The 19631-nt window shown below is 55.3% G+C and overlaps 1 protein-coding gene across 4 annotated transcripts in view; it reads left to right on the top strand.

The window, feature by feature from the left end:
* Nucleotides 1–6: 6 nt before the first annotated feature.
* The window catches only part of PDZD4 (PDZ domain containing 4), a 29460-nt gene continuing 9835 nt past the window's right edge, over nt 7–19631 (top strand). For all 4 annotated transcript variants that reach the window (XM_028482523.2, XM_028482522.1, XM_028482520.1 and 1 more), the window contains exon 1: nt 7–423. Coding sequence is in view for 3 of the 4 variants with exons in the window: in XM_028482522.1 (XP_028338323.1) it covers nt 364–423 (60 nt within the window). In the remaining variant the exon portion in view is untranslated. The remainder of the gene's footprint in view (nt 424–19631) is intronic.

The raw sequence follows: 19631 nt of genomic DNA, 5'->3' as shown, positions 1-19631 counted from the left end.
CCGCGGGCGGGGAGGCGCGCGGCCTACGGCCCCTGACGGTCCCCAGTGGCCTGGCGCGCCCCCGCGCCTCCTGGGGGGCCGTAGCCAAGCAACGCCCGGCGCGCCCGCCCATCCCCCGCTGCCCTTTTTTTCCTGGCCGGGTGCGAGGGAGCATGCCCGCGCCTGGCCTCAGCCAGCTAAGAGTTAACCCGAGGGGCGTGGAGCTGCCCCCCCCTCGGGGGCGTGCCCCCCTCCCCCGCTAGGCGGCCCGCCCCCCGCGCTAGGGTATGGCCCCCGGCCCTGCCCCGGGACCCGAGGTCCCGCGCACGGGCCAGTGAAAGGCGTTTTCCCGTTCCCGCCCTCCTTCCTTCGCCGGCCAGCACCATGGGATGTAATATGTGCGTGGTCCAGAAACCGGAGGAGCAGTACAAAGTGATGCTTCAGGTAGGGCGTCTGGGCAGCTGGGGCGAGGGGCGTGGGCGACACCTGGGGAAGAGCTGGTCCGGGGGGAGGGCCGGGTGGAGGGGCACGAGGGCTCGAAGAGGAAGAGGTAGGGAGCCATCCTCGCCCTCAGTTTCTGGGGCTGCTGGGTGTTGGTGTTCCGTGGGAACCAGGCACAGATGGGGGGTCCTTGCGCGGGGGTAGGGGTGCGGGGCGCATCCCTGGCTCGCCCGGGGTGCGCTGATTGGGACGCGAGCCCTGGGTCCAGATCGGCCCGGGTCGGGAAGTTGGGCTCAGCCCAGGTCCTGTGCGCATACACCCCGGGCCCGGGAGCCGGGAAACGCGTTGCTGCCGGCGCCGGCGCGGGATGGGGGTTGCATAGCAACGGCCTCCGTTCCCCGCACTCGCTATAGCCCCGGTGGACCCAGGGCGGGGGAGGGAGCAGGGCGTCCGCGGCGCGGTGGGGCGGGGCCAATCCAGGTCCCCGTGGGCCCAGGGGTATTGGAGCGCGCGGGCCGCCCCGGGACCCCGCCGACGCCTGGCCAGGGTCGGGTATCTATCCCCGCACCCACTCTCCGCTCCGGCCCTGCCCAGACAAACGGTGGGCTCCCAGTCCTTGGGAGCCTCGCGTGAGTGGCTGTCGCCGGGTCTGCCGGAAGGGCCGTCTGCGGGAGTCGGTGCCCGGCCTGCCCTAGGCCCCGCAGGGCCTTGGGGTCTTGGGCGGTGGGGGGCGTGTACCGGGCAGTGCTCGGCGGGGAGGGAGGGGAGAGAGACTCCAGGTCGCGCTCTCGGGCCCGGAGCTCGGCTTCCTTGCCTGTGCGTGGCGCGACTTCGTGAGCGCGTGCCTGTGCCCCGTCTGCGTGTTCGCGGAGGCTCCTCCGGCCCTGCGTGTGTGTACTTTCTGTGCGCGCGCTGAGAGGTGTCTAGAGAAATGTGCCGGATGGCGTGGTCTGAGACGCCCCCAGGGCTCTGTGGACGGAGTTCAAGGTTAGAGGGAGTCGGGACCCAGGGGCAGGCCGGGCGCAGACAGGTACACGTTTCTACTCTGGGTTTATTGGTCCGGACTGGGGAGCAAGTGCAGGTCGGAGAGGTGTTGGCTGGGGGAATGGGGTCTCCTTAGACGCGTAGGGGGAACCCCCACAGGCATCGGCCGGGCCGCGGTGGGGACTGGGGAGCCCGCGGGGTGCTGCATTCGTGCCGAGAGCCTAGTTCCTCTGGGCGTCCTGGGCGGGAGCGGGAGGAGGGTAGGACGGGAGTCTTGCCCTCGCCTGGCAGCGCTCCTCACCCGCTCCCTCGGGCCGGTCTCCCGGGACGCGCGGGCCCTCTCGCTTTCCCCGCTCTCGGCCCTCCGCCTTCTTTCTGCCATGCTCTCCGCCACCCGCACCCCGCCTCGTGCTTCCTCCCGTCTCTCGGTCCAGCTGTTTGGAAATCTTGCCTTTCCCCCTCGTGGGATCAGGTTCGGGAATGACCCAGGCTGGACCGCGGGCAGTCCCGTGGAATCCCGGTCGTGGGCCCAGCGCTACCGGCGGGAGGTGGGCTGCACTGGTTGGTTGATGAGGCCGTGGGACCCCGTCCTCATTGCTTCCTTTCTTGGACTCATTCTATCAAATGGCAAGCGGATTCTAAGAGGCTGGCTCTTGACTTCCTCCCAGAGGGATTGATGTAGTGCTTCGTTAAAGGCCAGTCCCTTGGGGATGTGTGGAAAGTGGAGGACGACCTGCACAGGTCAAGAGCCATGGTTGGGAGGCGACGCTGCTGTGACCCTTCGGGTTCCCCATGGGCAGTGGCAGGGAGGCTGCCACAGGTCTGGCTGGGACGGCCTTCAGGGAGGCTTCATGTCGAAGGAAGGCTTGAGGTGAACCTGGGCTGGCAAGTCCCGGGCCAGGCTCTTCTCCTGGAGAGAGCCCCGAGCCCTGGGCAAGTAGCTCCCCGGGAGGAGGGCGGCCTCAGGCCAGCCGCCTCTGCTTTTCCTCATCTGCAGCCCTCACTGACCAGTCCCTTTTAAAGCTAATGCAGAAGTTTGCACAGAATCCGAGACTGGATGCAGTTTTATTTTATTTTACTTTTAAAATTTATCTTTTTAAGTGAATTTTTGTTGGAGTATAGTTGATTTACAACGTTGTGTTAGTTTCAGGTGTACAGCAAAGTGAATCAGTTATACATATATCCACTCTTTTTTAGATTCTATTCCCATATAGGTCATTACAGAGTATTGAGCAGAGTTCCCTGTGCTATACAGTATGGATACAGTTTTTTTTTTTAAACGTGGACCATTTTTTTAAAAAAAAAATCATTTATTGATTTTTGGCTGTGTTGGGTCTTCGTTTCTGCGCGGGGGTTTTCTCTAGCTGCGGAGAGCGGGGGCCGCTCTTCTTCGCGGTGCGCGGCCTCTCACTGTCGCGGCCTCTCGTTGCGGAGCACAGGCTCCAGACGCGCAGGCTCAGTAGTTGTGGCTCACGGGCCCAGTTGCTCCGCGGCACGTGGGATCTTCCCGGACCAGGGCTCGAACCCGTGTCCCCTGCATTGGCAGGCAGATTCTCAACCACTGCGCCACCAGGGAAGCCCATAGGATGTAGTTTTAAAAAAGGAACTATTCCTTAAAATTAAGGGAAGACAAAAGAGAATTGAATTTAAAAAAATCTGGAGAGCACGGAAAACCATTAACTATTGCAGATGACTCTGGGTCTGGGGGCTGGCGTCCCAGGCGCAGCAGGGAGCTTCTCCTGGTCCCAGCCTCTTTTCAGAGGGGAGGGAAGCTTTTGTCCCAGAAGACCAGTCAATTTCCAGGACCCCTTGCCTGCCCCCCCTTAAACTCTGGTGCTTCCCAGCTTCAGAGGGGCTTCTCCGTGTCTTGTCCACACCCACCTGTGGCCTCTGCACCTTACCAAAATAAGGAACCCCACCGGGATACAGTTCAGCCCAGAGAAATGCACAAGTACTCCGACGCCACTTGCCATGTGGCTTCCTTATGCTGGGGCGCCCTGGGGCCCCTTCCTAGATCCTCAGAGGTCTCTGACACCCAGGTTAAGAAGTCCCAAGTCTCTTATTCTAGCCTTGAGTTCCAGACCCTTTTCTCCCGATAGTTCACAGGTACTTAAAAAAAAAAACCCAAAACTTTATTGAGATATAATTCACATACCCTCGTAAAACATACAACTGAGTGGTTTTTAGTATATTTAGAGAGTTGTGCAATCATTACCACTATCGAATTCCAGAACATTTTCATCACCTTGAAAAGAAACCCCGTACCCATTAGCAGTCAGATTTCCCCCAATACCTCCTAGGCTCTGGCAACCACTAATCTACTTGTCTTTATGGGCTTGCCTGTTCCAGACATTTCATCTCAATGAAACCATACGATACGTGACCTTTTGTTGTCCGACTTCTTTCCTTTATCGTGTTTTTAAGGTTCATCCATGTTGAAGCATGTATCAGTACTAAATTTCTTTTTATTACCGAGTAATTTTCCATTGTATGGCTATACCACATAATATTTATCTGTTCATCCATCGATGGACGTTTGACTTATTTCCACCTTTTGGCTAGCGTGAACAGTGCTGCTGTGAACATGAGTGTTCAAATATCTGTTTGAGTCCCTGCTTTCAATTCTTTTGGGTATATACCCAGAAATGGAATTGTTGGATCATATGGTAATCGTGTTTAGTATTTTGAGGAGCTGTCTGTTTTCCACAAGGGCTGCACAATTTTACATTTTACGTTCCCACCAGCAGTGTATGAGTGTTCCAGTTTCTCCACACCCTCCCCACACACGTTTTTTTTTTTTTTGGGTACGCGGGCCTCTCACCGCTGTGGCCTCTCCCGTTGCGGAGCACAGGCTCCGGACGCGCAGGCTCAGCGGCCGTGGCTCACGGGCCCAGCCGCTCCGCGGCACGTGGGATCCTCCCGGACCGGGGCACGAACCCGCGTCCCCTGCATCGGCAGGCGGACTCTCAACCACTGCGCCACCAGGGAAGCCCCCACACACGTTTTTTTTCTCTCCACTTTAAGCAAACCCATTTAAATGCTCTTTATAGGTAAATACTTTAAAATACATTGGGCCTTATCCCCTTTAGTGGGACAGAAATACCAACCAGCATGAATAGAAACTAAACAAAGCCCAGCTTACAAAATAAGAAGGGTTCCACAATAATTTGCTATAAAATCCCTGAACTGAGAGGTAGAAGAAGGCATCACAGAGAAATACCTGAGCAGGGTGAGGGCAGCTTATCCTAGGCTCACGGGCCCAGTTGCTCCGCAGCATGTGGGATCTTCCCAGACCAGGGCTCGAACCCGTGTCCCCTGCATTGGCAGGCGGATTCTCAACCACTGCGCCGCCAGGGAAGCCCCCACACGTTTGGGTTTGAGGGGACATGATCTGCATTTCCTGATGAGCATCTTTTCCCGTGCTATTGGCTATTTGCATATCTTTTCTGGAGAAATGTCTATCTTTATGCCTGTAACACATTGCTTTTACTAGAGCTTTGTAAGTAACTTTTGAATTGTGGGTCTTCCAACTTTGTACTATTCAAGATTGTTTTGTCTATTCTGAGTCACTTGAGTTTCCATATGAATTTTAGGATCAGCTTGTCAATTTCAGAAAAACCAGCTGTGATTTTGTAGGAATTGCATTGAGTTTGTATTGAATATTGCATTAAGTATGTATTGAATTTGCATTGAATATTGCATTGAATCTGGGAGAGTATTACCCATGAACATGGGATGCCTTTTTATTTGGATCTTCAATTCCTTTGCCGCGCGCGTGCGCGGCTTGTGGGATCTTAGTTCCCCAACCAGGGATTGACCAGGGATTGAACTCCAGCCCTCAGCAGTGAGAGCGCAGAGTCTTAACCACCGGACCGCCAGGGAATTCCCTGAGTCTTCAATTTCCTTCGCCAATGTTTTGCACTTTTGTTAAATTTATTCCTGAGGACTTTATTCTTTATGATGCTATTGTAAGTAGAATTGTTCTCTTAATTTCCTTTTCATTTTTCTCATTGCCACTGTATAGAAATACAGTCGATTTTTTTATGTTGGTCTTGTATCTTGCAACCTTACTAAACTCATTCGTTAGCTCAAATAGTTGTTCTGAGTGGATTCTTCAGGATTTCCTATATATAAACAGAGGATAGTTTTACTTCCTTTCCAATCTGTATACCTCTCATTTTTTTTGAATTTTATTCTATTTATTTTTTTATACAGCAGGTTCTTATTAGTTATCCCTTTTATGCATATTAGTGTACATATGTCAATCCCAATCTCCCAATTCATCACACCACCACACCCCGCCCCCAACACTTTCCCATGTTGGTGTCCATATGTTTGTGCTCTCCATCTGTGTCTCTATTTCTGCCCTGCAAACCGGTTCATGTGTACCATTTTTCTAGGTTCCACATATATGCATTAATATACGATATTTGTTCTTCTCTTTCTGACTTCCTTCACTCTGTATGACAGTCTCTAGATCCAACCACATCTCTACAAATGACCCAATTTCGTTCCTTTTTATGGCTGAGTAATATTCCATTGTGGATACCTCTCATTTCTTTGTCTTGCCTATTTGCGCTGGCTAGCACCTCCAGTACAATGTTGAATAGAAGTGGTGAGAGTGGGTATCCTTGTCTTGTTGCTGATCTAAGAAGCTTCCAGTCTTTCACCCCTGAGTATGAAGTGAGCTGCGGTTTGTCATAGATGCTCTTTATCAGGTTGAGGAAGTTCCCTTCTATTCCTAGTTTGAGTGTTGTTATCATGAAGTGTTGTTCGGTTTTGTCAAATGCTTTTTCTGTGGCTCTTGAGATGAGCCTGTGGTTTTTGGGCCCTTGATTCTACTGACGTGGTCTATCACAGGCACTTTAAGCGCGGCATGTCAGAACCCCAGCTCCATTTCTGTTATCCCAGTCTTGTCCTCCAAGGATACTTAACCAAGTGTGGGCGCTGGGGGCATGGGGGGGCACAGGGAGAGCTTGAAAACTCTGGAAATGACCCTGAGCGGGGGAGGATCATGCATGTTGTTAGGAAGAGGAAGCAGCCTGGTCACCTAACACTGAGACACAAAAGCGCGTTCCGAGAGCCTTTCCTGGTGTCCCTGCTTGCCGGGCCTGTGTCCTTCTCTCTGACACCATGACCCCCATGACGTGGGTCTGTCTGAGCCATTGATAGAAAAATTCTAGAAAATGAAACTCATCTATAGTGACAGAAAGTATTTGCAGGGACGGGTGGAAGGGAGGGATGACAGACAGGCGCGGGGGACACTTTTGGGGATGATGGAAATGGTCACTATCTTGATTGCGGTGATGGCTTCACAGATGTATATGTACACCTTATACCAAAACTTTTCAAACTGTACGCTCTAAATATGTACAGTTGATCATATGGCAATGATAATACCCCAGTAAAGCTTTAAAAACAAGAAACACATGTACACCTACCAAAGGAAGAAAAGCACGTGAGAGCACTTAGCCCACCAGGAGCCCCTGGTGGGGCTGAGTGGGTCTTTCTTTCCTTCTCCTTCAGGATCCCTGCCAGGGAAGACAGTGTGGTGTGGGGATACTCAACGGCTCACTGGCTCAGTGCCTCAGTTTCTTCACCTGCTCTGTGGGAATAAAGAGCGCCTGCGTCCCGGGGTCAGTGCCGTTGGGAAATCAGCGGCACTGGGTCCCCTGGGATCTCATTTGGGTGGGGGTGGAGTTGCTGCCATCAGGCCATTTGGTCAGGCGTTAAGGCGTGGAAATTGGATGGAGAAGGCATTCCTCATGAACATGTCACAGTTAATGTCCAGTGACAGAAGAATGTCCAATATTATTTTGAGGGTTTTTCTAGTAAGAAAGAAGGGGGAGAAAAACAGAGGCACCCTGAGTTGTGAAGTGGAACGTATAAGATTACTTAGGCGATGGACACACGCCAAGGTGGAGGCACATTTGGTCCTTTTGCACGTGAGCCAAGTCAAAAGAAGAAAGCTTGAGAAGCTGGGGCTCAGGCGTCTCCCCTCTTTGTAGTGCAATCTGTCTCTTCCTCATGCTTGCTTTGAGCAGTGGAAATGAAAAGCACTCCATAAAGGATCTCATTTTGATTACTGCGAGACAGGGTGCTTGCCCAGAGGTGGGTGGGTGGGAGGAGGTTTTCCGTTATCATCCCAGGTGCCTGGGAAGCTGTGAGCACACACCCAAAGACTGATCTTAATGATGGCCTCCGGAAGTTCTTTGCTTTTCCATACTGGCCGCATGTGGGGCATCCCTCATTCCCAGCTTCTCTCTCCGGGCAGGACTTCAGAGGTGCCCGAGAGGCCTGCTCTTCCCTGGAAAGGCGGGGGGGGGGGGTGGCCAGGGCAGGTGGATCAGATTTCCGCTTGCCCCATGGGCGCCACCCACCCAGTCCCCTTTGTGGAGTGAGAGCGGGGAGGAGAGGCCCTTTGAAGCACTTGCCTGTTGTCTGAATCCTGTCAAGGTGTGTGCAAGTCCTCCCTTGTTCCTCAAGGGGGTGCTCTGGGCCAGCATGACTCTACCCTGAGGCCCTTGTTAAAATGCAGGATCTGCTTGAGCAGGTCCAGGGTGGGGCCTGGGATTCTGCATTACTCACAACCTCCCAGGGGATGTCCATGCTGCTGGTCCTCAGACTACACTTTGAGTAGCTAGGACCTCGCTCGGGACTTGGGATAAATCAGTGAAGCCCCAAATTATGTCAAGATCACCTAGGAAGTGAGTTTATTACAAATAAGAGGGGGGAGGCCTCACCTCACACCTATCAAATCAATTTCCAGGGATAATTGACCAGGTGGGGCCCCAAGGGACATAATCTGTTCTTCCAGGCTACATGCAACTAACTGAGCCTCTTCCTATCACCCACATCCTTACCAACCTACGGGCAGCTCACGTGGGTACCCAGACACACACACCAGCCCCAAACTACTAAAAAGTCCTTTGAGATGAAGGCTTCCTGTGCTTCTTCCTTCTCTCGCTCCTGCCCCTGGGCAGAAAGAGTGGGCACAGAGTTCTGGGGGTGGATGGTATGGCTTGTCCAGGCAGCCTCAACTGGGGGCATGCCATTCACTGGGCCAGTCACATGTTGGCGTGTAGTGCTGTGTCCCTGCTAGAATTCTAACAAATTAAGGCATTTTGCAGCCACCAATGTAATCCATCCGGTTGGGGATCACCCTTGGATGGTAAAACCATTAGATAAAGGTTGTTGGGGAAACGATAGCCACTGGGTCTCAAGGTTTCACCCAGGTTACTTGTGCATTAGGGAGGGAAAATGCAACTTTACAAGGGAGACACCGGGTGATCAAACCGAGCCTCCCTAACGGTGGGCAGCCCGGCCCCCTGCCCCTCCTCGCCCTGCTCGGGGAGGGAGAAGGACAGCCTGCCCTGGGCGGTGCTGTCCGCAAAACACCTAAGCTGAATCTAACCAGGAAGGAAGCGGGCAAATCCAGACTGGGACTTTCTACAAGGCGAGTGCCCTGGACACTTGCAAGAGGTCAGTGTCATGAAAGGTTTTTTTTTTTTTTTTTTTTTTAATGCACAGATTGTTCAAGATTACAGGAGACTAGAGACCTAATGACCAAGTGTGTGATCCTTGATTGGATCCTGGATATGAAAAAGAAGAAAAAAAAACAGCTATAAGGGCATTAGCAGTACAATTGGAGAGATGAAGAGGTGCTGACTGTGTCGGTGTTAGATCCCTGAGCACATTAAGGGTGTCGCGGTTTCCCGAGCACATTAAGGGTGTCTCGGTTTCCCGGGTGTGTGTGGGGGGGCTGTGGAGAGCTTTGGTGCCAGCATTTTGCTTGGGAATGTGTGTGTGTAGAGAGGAGGGAGCAGGTGCGGTGGAATGTGCACTCCGGGGAGAGCTGGGTGAGGGGAATGCAGATGTCCAAGGTCAGATGCGCCAACGTTCCTGTGGGTTGACAATTTTTAAGCTCCAGAGATGGGAACACATGAATGAGGACTTCTGCTGGGCCACTGAAAAGATGGGAGCGCACAGAGCCTGCCCGGCTTCTCCTTTCTGGGTCCCGCTGAGCCAGACACGGCTGCGTCCGAGGTGTTCCTTGGACACTCGCGACAGCAGAGCTGAGATAGCGGGTGGAACGGGGCGCCAGGGCAGAGGCTAACTTCCGGTCTGTGTTCTCACCTAGCCTAGGTTTCCCAATCCGCAGGGGGGGGTTGGGAGACTCACCCCAACCGTGGGCGCCCCTAGATTTGTGTCGTTAACCCCCTCCCCCTCGCGTTACCCTGGGTGAAAGGGGAGGTCCCTAGACCTCCCGGGGAGCCGTGAGGCCCGCGGGAGCCCCAGTCAGCCGGGCCAGGGCTCTTTTCTCAGCCCACCCTCCCTCTTCTCGCCTGCTCAGAGGTTCCCGATCAGAGCATTTGGGAAGTACGGCGAGGACCTCCCACCCGGAGCCTCCGGCCCGGTCGCGCCAGGCCCCCTAGAGCGGGGTCCGGAGACCCGGCCCGGCCGGGAGGGGGGACGGAGGGGAGGGGGCGGAGGACTCGCGCCGGTCGGTCGGGCTGCGCCGGCTGCGGGCGCTGGAGACGCCGCCGCTGGAGACGCGGCCGCCGCCGCCGCCGCGCGCTCTTTGTCTGCGGCTCCGCGCCCGGGGAGGCGGGACGAGCGAGCCTGGGCCCCGCCCCCCGCCTCCCTGGGCGCCGCCGCTTCGCAGCGGGGGTGGGGCCGGGGCGGTGCCTCCCGCTTCGCCCGCCAGGCCCCTTCGCCCGCCAGGCCCCTTCGCCCGCCAGGCCCCTTCGCCCGCCAGGCCCCTTCGCCCGCCAGGCCCCTTCGCCCGCCAGGCCCCTTCGCCCGCCAGGCCCCTTCGCCCGCCAGGCCCCTTCGCCCGCCAGGCCCCTTCGCCCGCCAGGCCCCTTCGCCCGCCAGGCCCCTTCGCCCGCCAGGCCCCTTCGCCCGCCAGGCCCCTTCGCCCGCCAGGCCCCTTCGCCCGCCAGGCCCCTTCGCCCGCCAGGCCCCTTCGCCCGCCAGGCCCCTTCGCCCGCCAGGCCCCTTCGCCCGCCAGGCCCCTTCGGGAGCGCCACTGCCCGCCGAGCTTCCTGCGTTGCTCTTGCCTGACCCCTTGTCCCCGAGCCCCCTCTTGCCCCCATGTCCCCCTAGTCAGCCCCCATGTCTCACCTGACACCGATATCCCTTCTGCTGCCCCGCCCCGCCGTGTCGCTCCCTCCTGCCCCCGTGTTCCCCTCTCTTATTGCCGTACCTTCTGCAGGTCTTTCCCTCGCTCTCTTTGGCATTTAAAATTTTTTCCTCTTCTGAACCTACCTTTCCCATCAAGCTTTCAGACGCTCTCAGGCGTCTGACCTGGTACAACCCAAACGTAGTGCTCTCCCACAGCCCCAAGCCACAGCCCCAAGGCGCTTCCACGCCATTCTCTGCAAAAGCTCCCAAAGGCTGAGTCTATCTCTACAGGTCGGCTGGGTGTCCCCCTCCCGATTGCCCCCTTTTAGCAAATCCTGAGGACCCTTCTGCGTCCTGATCCAATCCATCCTCCCGGCCCTTGGTGCACTGCCTTGCCCAGATTCCCTCCTCAGCTTTCCTTCTCTCTGGCTGACTTCAGCTCTGTGTCTTCTCAACTGCTCAATGTCAGGGTGCCTTAGGGTCCTCCTTGGGCCTCTTATCCTCTGCTACACTCAATCCCCAGGTGATAGCCTCCATCTCATGATTTTAAGTCAAGAACAATCAATCCCTGCTTGAATTCAGTAGCAGTGGTCATATGACACCTGGTTTGGTGGCTTGGTTTGGGATACGTGTAAGTGGAGTGGGACACTGGGGATGTCCGCAGGTCTCAGGAACTTCAAATCAGACATAAAGATTTGCATCGATTAAACAAATTCCCCAGGTCCCGCCCCTCCCCCCACCCCTGTGTCTTTTCCAGTGGTCTTCACCTCTGTAAGGGCACCGGTGGTCTCTGGATCCGGGCAGCAGTTTTGATTTTTTATTGTGGGAAAAGATATATGACATCAAGTTTACCGTTAGTGACACTGAGTACATTCACAGTGTGGTGCAGTCGTCACCACCAGCTAGTTCCTGAACATGTTCATCATCCCGGAAGGGAACTTCACACCATTAGGCAGGCAATCCCCATCCTCCCTTTCCCCAGCCCCTGGCAACCACTCATCTGCTTTCTGTCCCGATGGCTTTGCCCGTTCTGGAATCATACAGTACATGGCCTTTTGTGCCTGCCTCCTCTCACTCAGCTGGGCTGTTTTCATCTGCGTTGCAGCATGTAGCAGGACTTCATTCCTTTATATGGTGGAATAATCCACTGGGTGGATGTTACCACGTTATGTTTAGCCATCTGTTGGGGGACAATGTAGGTTGCTTCCAAATTTTGGCAATTAAGAATAGCGCTGCTGGACTTCCCTGGTGGCGCAGTGGTTAAGAATCCGCCTGCCAATGCAAGGGACACGGGGTCGAGCCCCGGTCCGGGGAGATCCCACATGCCGCGGAGCAACTTAGCCCATGCGCCACACTACTGAGCCTGTGCTCTAGAGCCTGCGAGCCACAGCTACCGAGCCTGCGTGCCACAAGTACTGAAGCCCGCGCGCCTAGAGCCCGTTCTCCACGACAAAGAGAAGCCGCCGCCATGAGAAGCCCACGCACCGCAACAAAGAGTAGCCCTCGCTCGCTGCAGGTAGAGGAAGCCCACGCGCAGCAACGAAGACCCAACGCAGCCAAACATAAAAAAAAAAAAAAAAAAAAAAAAGAATAGTGCTGCTGGGAATTCCGTGGTGGTCCAGTGGTTAGGACTCAGCACGTTCACTGCTGGGGCCCTGGTTCAATCCCTGGTCGGGGAAATAAGATCCTGCAAGCTGCGTGGGGTGGCCAAAAAAAAAAAAAAAAAGAATAGTGCTGCTATGAACATTTGTGCACAAGTTTTTTGTTTGGGTGCCTGTTTTCAATTCTCGTGGCACTGCTGGGTCATCTGGGAGCCCCAGACAGTTTTCCACGTCCACTGCCGCTGACAGTCCTACAAGCAGTGTGTGAGAGTTGAATTTCTCCACATCCTCGTCGACTGTTATTTTCTGTGGCTTTATCTCAGCTCAGCAGCAGCTCATGGCAGCCCCGTCTCCACTCCCACCCCCTGAGCTGAGCCATTGCAGTTGCCTGCCGGCCTGTCCCTCGCCTCCGCCCTGTCCCCTGCGTGCCTTAGTCTCCAGCAAGCGCTAAGTCCTTCCATCCTAGGGCTTAGCGCTGCCTGCAATGTCCTTCGAAGTCCCTAGCATGGCTGGCTCCTTGTCATCTTTCAGGTCTCAGTTCAAATGTCACCAGAGAGGCTGTTCCTGTGCGTTCTATCTAAAGCAGGCCCCGTCCAAACTCAAGGCTCTGTACGCTCATTTCTGCCCCGGCACTGGTCTCCCCAAACAACGTGGGGATCACGTCTGTCTTGCCCAAGGTGGTTCCTCCTGTTCTGCTGGTGCTGGGTGAGCCCGGGCTCTGAGCCAGCAGTGGGCCTGTCCCCGAATGCCCTGTTCCGGAACACGTGCCCTCTTCCCCCCAGTGGTTCCTGGCTGACCAGGGACTGGAAGGGTCACTGGTGCACCCACCCCCCATGTGCTGACCTCACCTCCTGGGCTCTGCCGTGGACCCTCTGAGCTGCAGCCTTGCCCCCCCCTTTCCCTCCTACCTTCCAGCCAGGACCCTTGTGGGCGGGGCTGTGTGCTGGACCCCACCGGGCTCAAGCCTCTGCCCGCCCGTGGCTTCCAAAAGGGCAACCGGCATGGCGGTGGGGAGGGGGGAGTCGCGCTCCCCTCCCTTCCTGGGCTCATTCTCCCGTGGCCCTCTGATCCCTGGAGAGGCCCCGGGGAGACAGCACAGCATGGGCTTGCGCCAGGAATCCCTTGTCCTCGGCCCCCTGGGGATAAGAGCCTGGGTGTCCCCCAGGGCCCCCGTCAGCGCCTGAGCAGTGGCAAGTGGCCCAGGCACCCAGACTCCCTGCCCGGGTTCAGCCTCTGACGCTGGGGGCCCTCTGCTTCCTTGCTCACCCCCACACCCTGGATTGTTCGAAAGGCCTTCGCACCGCACTGCCTCACAGTCCCCCTTTGGAGCTTGGGTTGAGCCAGCTGTGTGCCAGCTGTGAGCCAGCTTGTGCCAGCTGTGAGCCAGCTGTGTGCCAGCTGTGAGCCAGCTGTGTCTCGGCTCCTCTCCCGCACCCCTCCCACCCTCACCTCACTCCCCGCCGCCACAGGCACCTGCCCTCCGCTGGTGTGAGGGGCCTTGCCCCGGGGCCTGGCCTACCTGGAGGGGCTGGGGTGGGCACGACCTCCCTCTGAAGGCAGACCTGGGGGCCTGCTGGCCGTGCCCCCCCCCCCCCGTAGGCTGGCACCTCGCGGGTCAGGGCCTCCACACCCAGGGGCCTCCTGCCGCCCTCTGCTCAGACACTGGGCTGGGGGAGCTCGGGGCCACTCCTCGGCCACCCGCAGAACCCTCTCTGCAAAGGCGGTCCTAGAGTTTCTTTTTAATCTATTTATTTATGGCTGCGTTGGGTCTTCGTTGCTGAGCACGGGCTTTCTCAAGTTGCGGCGAGCGGGGGCTACTCTTGGTTGCGGTGCGCGGGCTTCTCATTGCAGTGGCTTCTCTTGTTGCGGAGCACGGGCCCTAGGCGCGCGGGCTTCAGCAGTTGTGGCTCGCGGGCTCTAGAGCGCAGGCTCAGTAGTCGTGGCGCACGGGCTTAGTTGCTCCGCGGCATGTGGGATCTTCCCGGCCCAGGGCTCGAACCCGTGTCCCCGCCATTGGCAGGTGGGTTCTTAACCACTGGGCCACCAGGGAAGCCCCTCCTTCCAGTCTTTAAGGAAAATATTGTGATAATTGATGCTTGCGCACGTACCAATGAATATGCACAACGGGCACGTCCATTCCAAATAGTTTTCAAAGTCCCGTGAGAGCCGCGCACCCTCTGAGCTGGCGCATTTGTGGCATCATGAAGCCTCCGTGGGCTCACACCTCCCTCCCTGCCTTCACCCGTCAGCTGCCTCCCACGCGCTGAGATCCACGCTCTCAACTGGGGTCACCAATGCTATTTTTTTTGAAGTTCGTAAACATTTTTTCAAAAAACAATTTAGCCATGGTATATAAAGTTTGGAGAAAAGCAAATTCTCAGATTTCCATTTCCCTCGAACAATGTTTTTATATGTTCTTTCCCAGTCTTTTTCCATAAACATATACTTTACACGGCAGTCGTCATAGTTCACATGCCATTTTATATCTTTTTTGAGAAACAGGCTTGTTATTGGAAGACTCTGGTAGGGCAGCTGTACACTTCGATGAGGCAGACACCTTTTTAAAAAAAAATTAGTTATTTATTTGGCTGCGCTGGGTCTCAGCTGCGGCGTGCGGGATCTTTAGTTGCAGCATGCGGGATCTAGTTCCCTGACCAGGGATTGAACCCAGGCCCCTCACATTGGGAGCTCAGAGTCTTAACTGCTGGACCACCGGGGAAGTCTCGAGGCAGACACTTGTGCTTAAGACTGTTGTAAAGTTTTGGGCATTAAAGATAATGCTGGTACCTCAATAAGTTAAATGTAGAATGACCTTATGGCCCCAAAGATTTGAAAACAGGGACTCACTGCCGCGTGATTCACGATTGCCAAAAGGTAGAAGCAAACCGATGTCTGTTGAGGGATCAGCGGTCTGTCCACACAATGCAGTAGTTTGGAATATGATGGAATATTACTCAGCCATAAAAGGAATGAAGTACTGATGCCAGCTGTAATATGGATGGACCTAGAAAACATGCTTGAGGAAAGATGCCAGGCACATCGGACCACCTGTTGTGGAATTCCACTTACGAAATGTCTAGAGGCAAAAAAAGGAAGATTGGTGAGTGCCGGGGCCTGGGGTGAATTTGGAGAGAATGGGCAGGGGGTCTCCTTTTGAGGGGATGAAAATGTCCTGGAATTAAATAGATGTGATAGTTGCACAGCTATGTGAATGCACCACATGCTACTGAATTGTACACTGGAAAATGGTTAAAATGGTCCATTTTACGTTTGGTGTATTTTACCACAGTAAAAAAATCATGAATGCTGCTCTGAACACCCTTGTGATTCATGTAATATCGATTCTGATTATTTTAGGATCTATTACTTACAGTCAATTTACTGGATCAAAGGGTATGATGAACATTTTCAAGGTTCTTTATAGTTATTGACAGATTCCTCCAGCAAGTTTACCATTTTATGCTCTGGGGTAACGTTCAGACTGAGAGTGTGTGGTCTGTGATGGGGTCAGCCCGCGCAAGGGAAGCAGTGCGGGGGAGTCTGGAGGCGGCTGCTACTCCAGGGACCTCTCCAGCCCGCGCCCCAGACCAGGCTCGCAGCTGCTTCCGGGGCAGGGATCTCCAGGTAAACGGGAATCAATCAGGCCCTCAGCAGCAAGGGGAGGGGGAGGGCCAGCTGGGCCACATTTGGGCAAAGAGGAGCCGCTGAGGCGCAGGTCCCCGCTCCCCGGCAAGGCAAGGGCATCTTTCTGCAGAGTCCTAGACCTACCCCCACTGCCACCAAGCCATCCCATCACAGCCCACGCTCCTACCCAGACCGCCAGCCCAGAGCCCCCGACCTCAGCCGAAGCCCCGCCTTCTCACCCCACTCCTCCCCACCCTTCCCGCCATGGGTACCCACCACCCACACGCCCCCAGCCCCTACTATATATACAGCAAGGAGGGGACTTCTCGAGGCTGTCCCGGCGGAGCCTGCTCCCTGCCTCTCAGCAGCCTGAGATGCTGGCTGTGGTGGCCTGTCCGGGTGAGTCCCTTAACCTCCCCAGTTTCCTCGTCTGTGAGGTGGACAGACTCTTCGTGCCGTAAAGCACTCAGACCAGAATGGGGCATGGTTGCCCGTTAGTAAATGGTAGCTATTATTATTGGTTTGTAGCTATTATTAGTAATAATAGTAATGGCATCCTTGCCAGTATTACAGCCACCCAGGCCAGAAACCTCTGTGCTCCCACGTCCCCAAGTCTCACCCATTCCACATCCTAATGGGTGACGGCAGTGAGAGCTCCCCAGCTGGCCTCCCTCCCCCTGGCTGCCCCTCCACGTGGAGATGTTCTGGAATATTTCCTGAGCTTGGGAAAGTATAAGCATCAAAAATGATGTCAGCACGCGCGTGTACTGCCACCCAGCCTCGACGTGGGCCTTGTTGGCCTCAGTGTTTTTCCATCCCTGACCCCATTCCTCTCCTTCTCTGTCCGTGGGGGTTCAGGTTTGTCATTCCGAGGCACATTTTCTACTATGTGTGCTATTCATAAGCAGGTGTGTTGTCACAAACCACATGTATGCCTACAGCACAATTTTTGGAGCCATTCTCCCGACGGCAGACCCTCTAGTGCTCAGCTATTAAGATGACGCTGCTTGCTTCCCGGCGTCCCGAAGGGGCATCAATTGAAGCTTAGGGGTGGGTTCGGGCTCCCTTTTCCTGGAATGCCCGTTTCCCTACTGAGTTCTATATTTTCCCAGTGTTTTGTAGGAATTCTTTATTCTGGATAATCCTGTATCAGTTCTGTGCATTTGTAAGGATCTTCTCTTAGCCTGTCCTATCTTTTCACTGTAGTTATGGCGTCTTTTGTTGTCCAGAAGTTTTACATTTTAACATAGTCAAATTTATCTTTTCCAATCTTCTTTGCCCATGTTTTGTCTTAAGGGAATTCCCTGGCCATCCAGTGGTTAGGATTCGGCGCTTTCACTGCTGCTTTCACTGCCAGGGCCCAGGTTCGATCCCTGGTCAGGGAACTAAGATCCTGCACGCCGCGAGGCATGGCCAAAAAAAAAAAAAAAGGAAAGAATGGCTTCTCTATCTCAGCATCATAAAGACACTGTTCTCTCGCCTCCAAGGTAGTTTTGAAGCTCAGTCCATTGAGGACTTTGATCCACGTTGAATTGCTTGGTGTGGGTTTACAGCAGTGGCAGCCGGGTAGGCGGCACGGAGTGCCCCCCGGCATGTGTAGACGGTGGCCTTAGCTTGAGGGGGACTCTGAAGGGAAGCTGGCTTGGGTTCAGACATTTGGGGACTGGAGCCAGGGCCATTTGAACGGTGGCTTTGCCGGCGCACGCGAGTCTTTCTCTTGCCGTAGGCTGAGTGAGGACGAGGAGGGGCAGAACACCGGATCCTTACCGCGTGCCTGGGCCCGCACTGCTTTGCCCGTCGCCCCGCATTTCCCCATCTTGTTGGTAGCCTTCACCCTTCCTGGGAGGGCTCCTGTCTTACCTGTCCTGGTCCCACACACCTTCATTACCTCTTGGGGCCCATCGTGACTGCTGAGGAGGAGAGAGGAGGCTGAAGGAGCCCCAGGCGCTCGCTGCAGGAGTGGCCCAGGAGCTCCAAGCCTCCACACGCAGACGTCTGCCTCTGCTTGGCGCCACGTGGGTGAAGGGGAAGGCTGCTGGGCTCTCAGGGGCATCACTCCGGTGGCCTCGATCTGCCCTGTGGTGTGTGTGCCCATCCCCCTCTTGACATCCCAGACCACCCTGCACTCCCCCCCCCCTGCCTGGGCCCAGTTTCCATAGCAACGCTGCTGCTGGGTAACGTTTCCAGGGAGAAATACATCCCTGTTTCCCACCGTCACCTGAGCGTCCCACTGCACGTGGTGAAAATGCGAAACGCCCCCCCCCCCCCCCCCCCCCCCCCACCCCGGTCAAAGATCCTGGGCACAGGTCTCGGCGCTTGGCCCTCGGATCCTTACCGCGTGCCTGGGCCCGCACTGCTTTGCCCGTCGCCCCGCATTTCCCCATCTTGTTGGTAGCCTTCACCCTTCCTGGGAGGGCTCCTGTCTTACCTGTCCTGGTCCCACACACCTTCATTACCTCTTGGGGCCCATCGTGACTGCTGAGGAGGAGAGAGGAGGCTGAAGGAGCCCCAGGCGCTCGCTGCAGGAGTGGCCCAGGAGCTCCAAGCCTCCACACGCAGACGTCTGCCTCTGCTTGGCGCCACGTGGGTGAAGGGGAAGGCTGCTGGGCTCTCAGGGGCATCACTCCGGTGGCCTCGATCTGCCCTGTGGTGTGTGTGCCCATCCCCCTCTTGACATCCCAGACCACCCTGCACTCCCCCCCCCCTGCCTGGGCCCAGTTTCCATAGCAACGCTGCTGCTGGGTAACGTTTCCAGGGAGAAATACATCCCTGTTTCCCACCGTCACCTGAGCGTCCCACTGCACGTGGTGAAAATGCGAAACGCCCCCCCGCCCCCCCCCCCACGCCAACCCCGGTCAAAGATCCTGAGCACAGCTCTCGGCGCTTGGCCCTTCTGCTTCTTACAGGAGCCCTTGACTTAAGGGCAGTGGGGAGCCGGTAAATGTTCTGAAACCCAAAGCCCTAGTTTGGAGCCTTTGTCGATTTCCGTGGTGTAAATACTCCTAACATGGCCACCAGCCCCATGTCACTGAACGCACACCGTCCTATGGTGTCTCCTTCCAGACACACCAGACCAGATAAAAGTGTAGTAAAATAATTGGAAAGCCATGAGCTTGGAGGACTCATTGCCTTTGTTTTTGTTTTTACTTATTTATTTTTTTAAAGTTCACACAATGAGATTCTTTACTAAGTATTCCAAGGGACTGAAGAAACATGGTAGTTTAAGATACAAAAGATAGTCACTCTAGGATTAAAAAACAAAAGAAAATATTTATAATGATGGTCACCATCTATATTTGGCATTTTATTTCAAAAACTGACTTCTCTTTTTTTTTTTTTTTTTTTTGGGGGGTATGCGGGCCTCCCTCTGCTGTGGCCTCTCCCGTTGCGGAGCACAGGCTCCGGACGCGCAGGCCCAGCGGCCACGGCTCACGGGCCCAGCCGCTCCGCGGCACGCGGGATCCTCCCGGACCGGGGCGCGAACCTTTCTTTTTTTTTTAAACATCTTTATTGGAGTATAATTGCTTTACAATGGCGTGTTAGTTGCTGCTGTATAGCAAAGTGAGTCAGCTATACATATACATATATCCCCCATATCCCCTCCCTCTTGCGTCTCCCTCCCTCCCACCCTCCCTACTCCACCCCTCTAGGTGGTCACAAAGCACCGAGCTGATCTCCCTGTGCTGTGCGGCTGCTTCCCACTAGCTATCGGTTTTACATTTGGGAGTGTATATATGTCCATGCCACTCTCACTTTGTCACAGCTTACCCTTCCCCCTCCCCGTGTCCTCAGGTCCACTCTCTACGTCTGCGTCTTTATTCCTGTCCTGCCCCTAGGTTCTTCAGAACCTTTTTTTTTTTTTTTAGATTCCATATA

Source organism: Physeter macrocephalus, chromosome 21, assembly GCF_002837175.3.
Source record: "Physeter macrocephalus isolate SW-GA chromosome 21, ASM283717v5, whole genome shotgun sequence".
NCBI classification, from domain to species: Eukaryota; Metazoa; Chordata; class Mammalia; order Artiodactyla; family Physeteridae; genus Physeter; species Physeter macrocephalus.
Note: the sequence above shows the minus strand (reverse complement) of the source record. Positions and strands in the feature narration are given on the sequence as shown.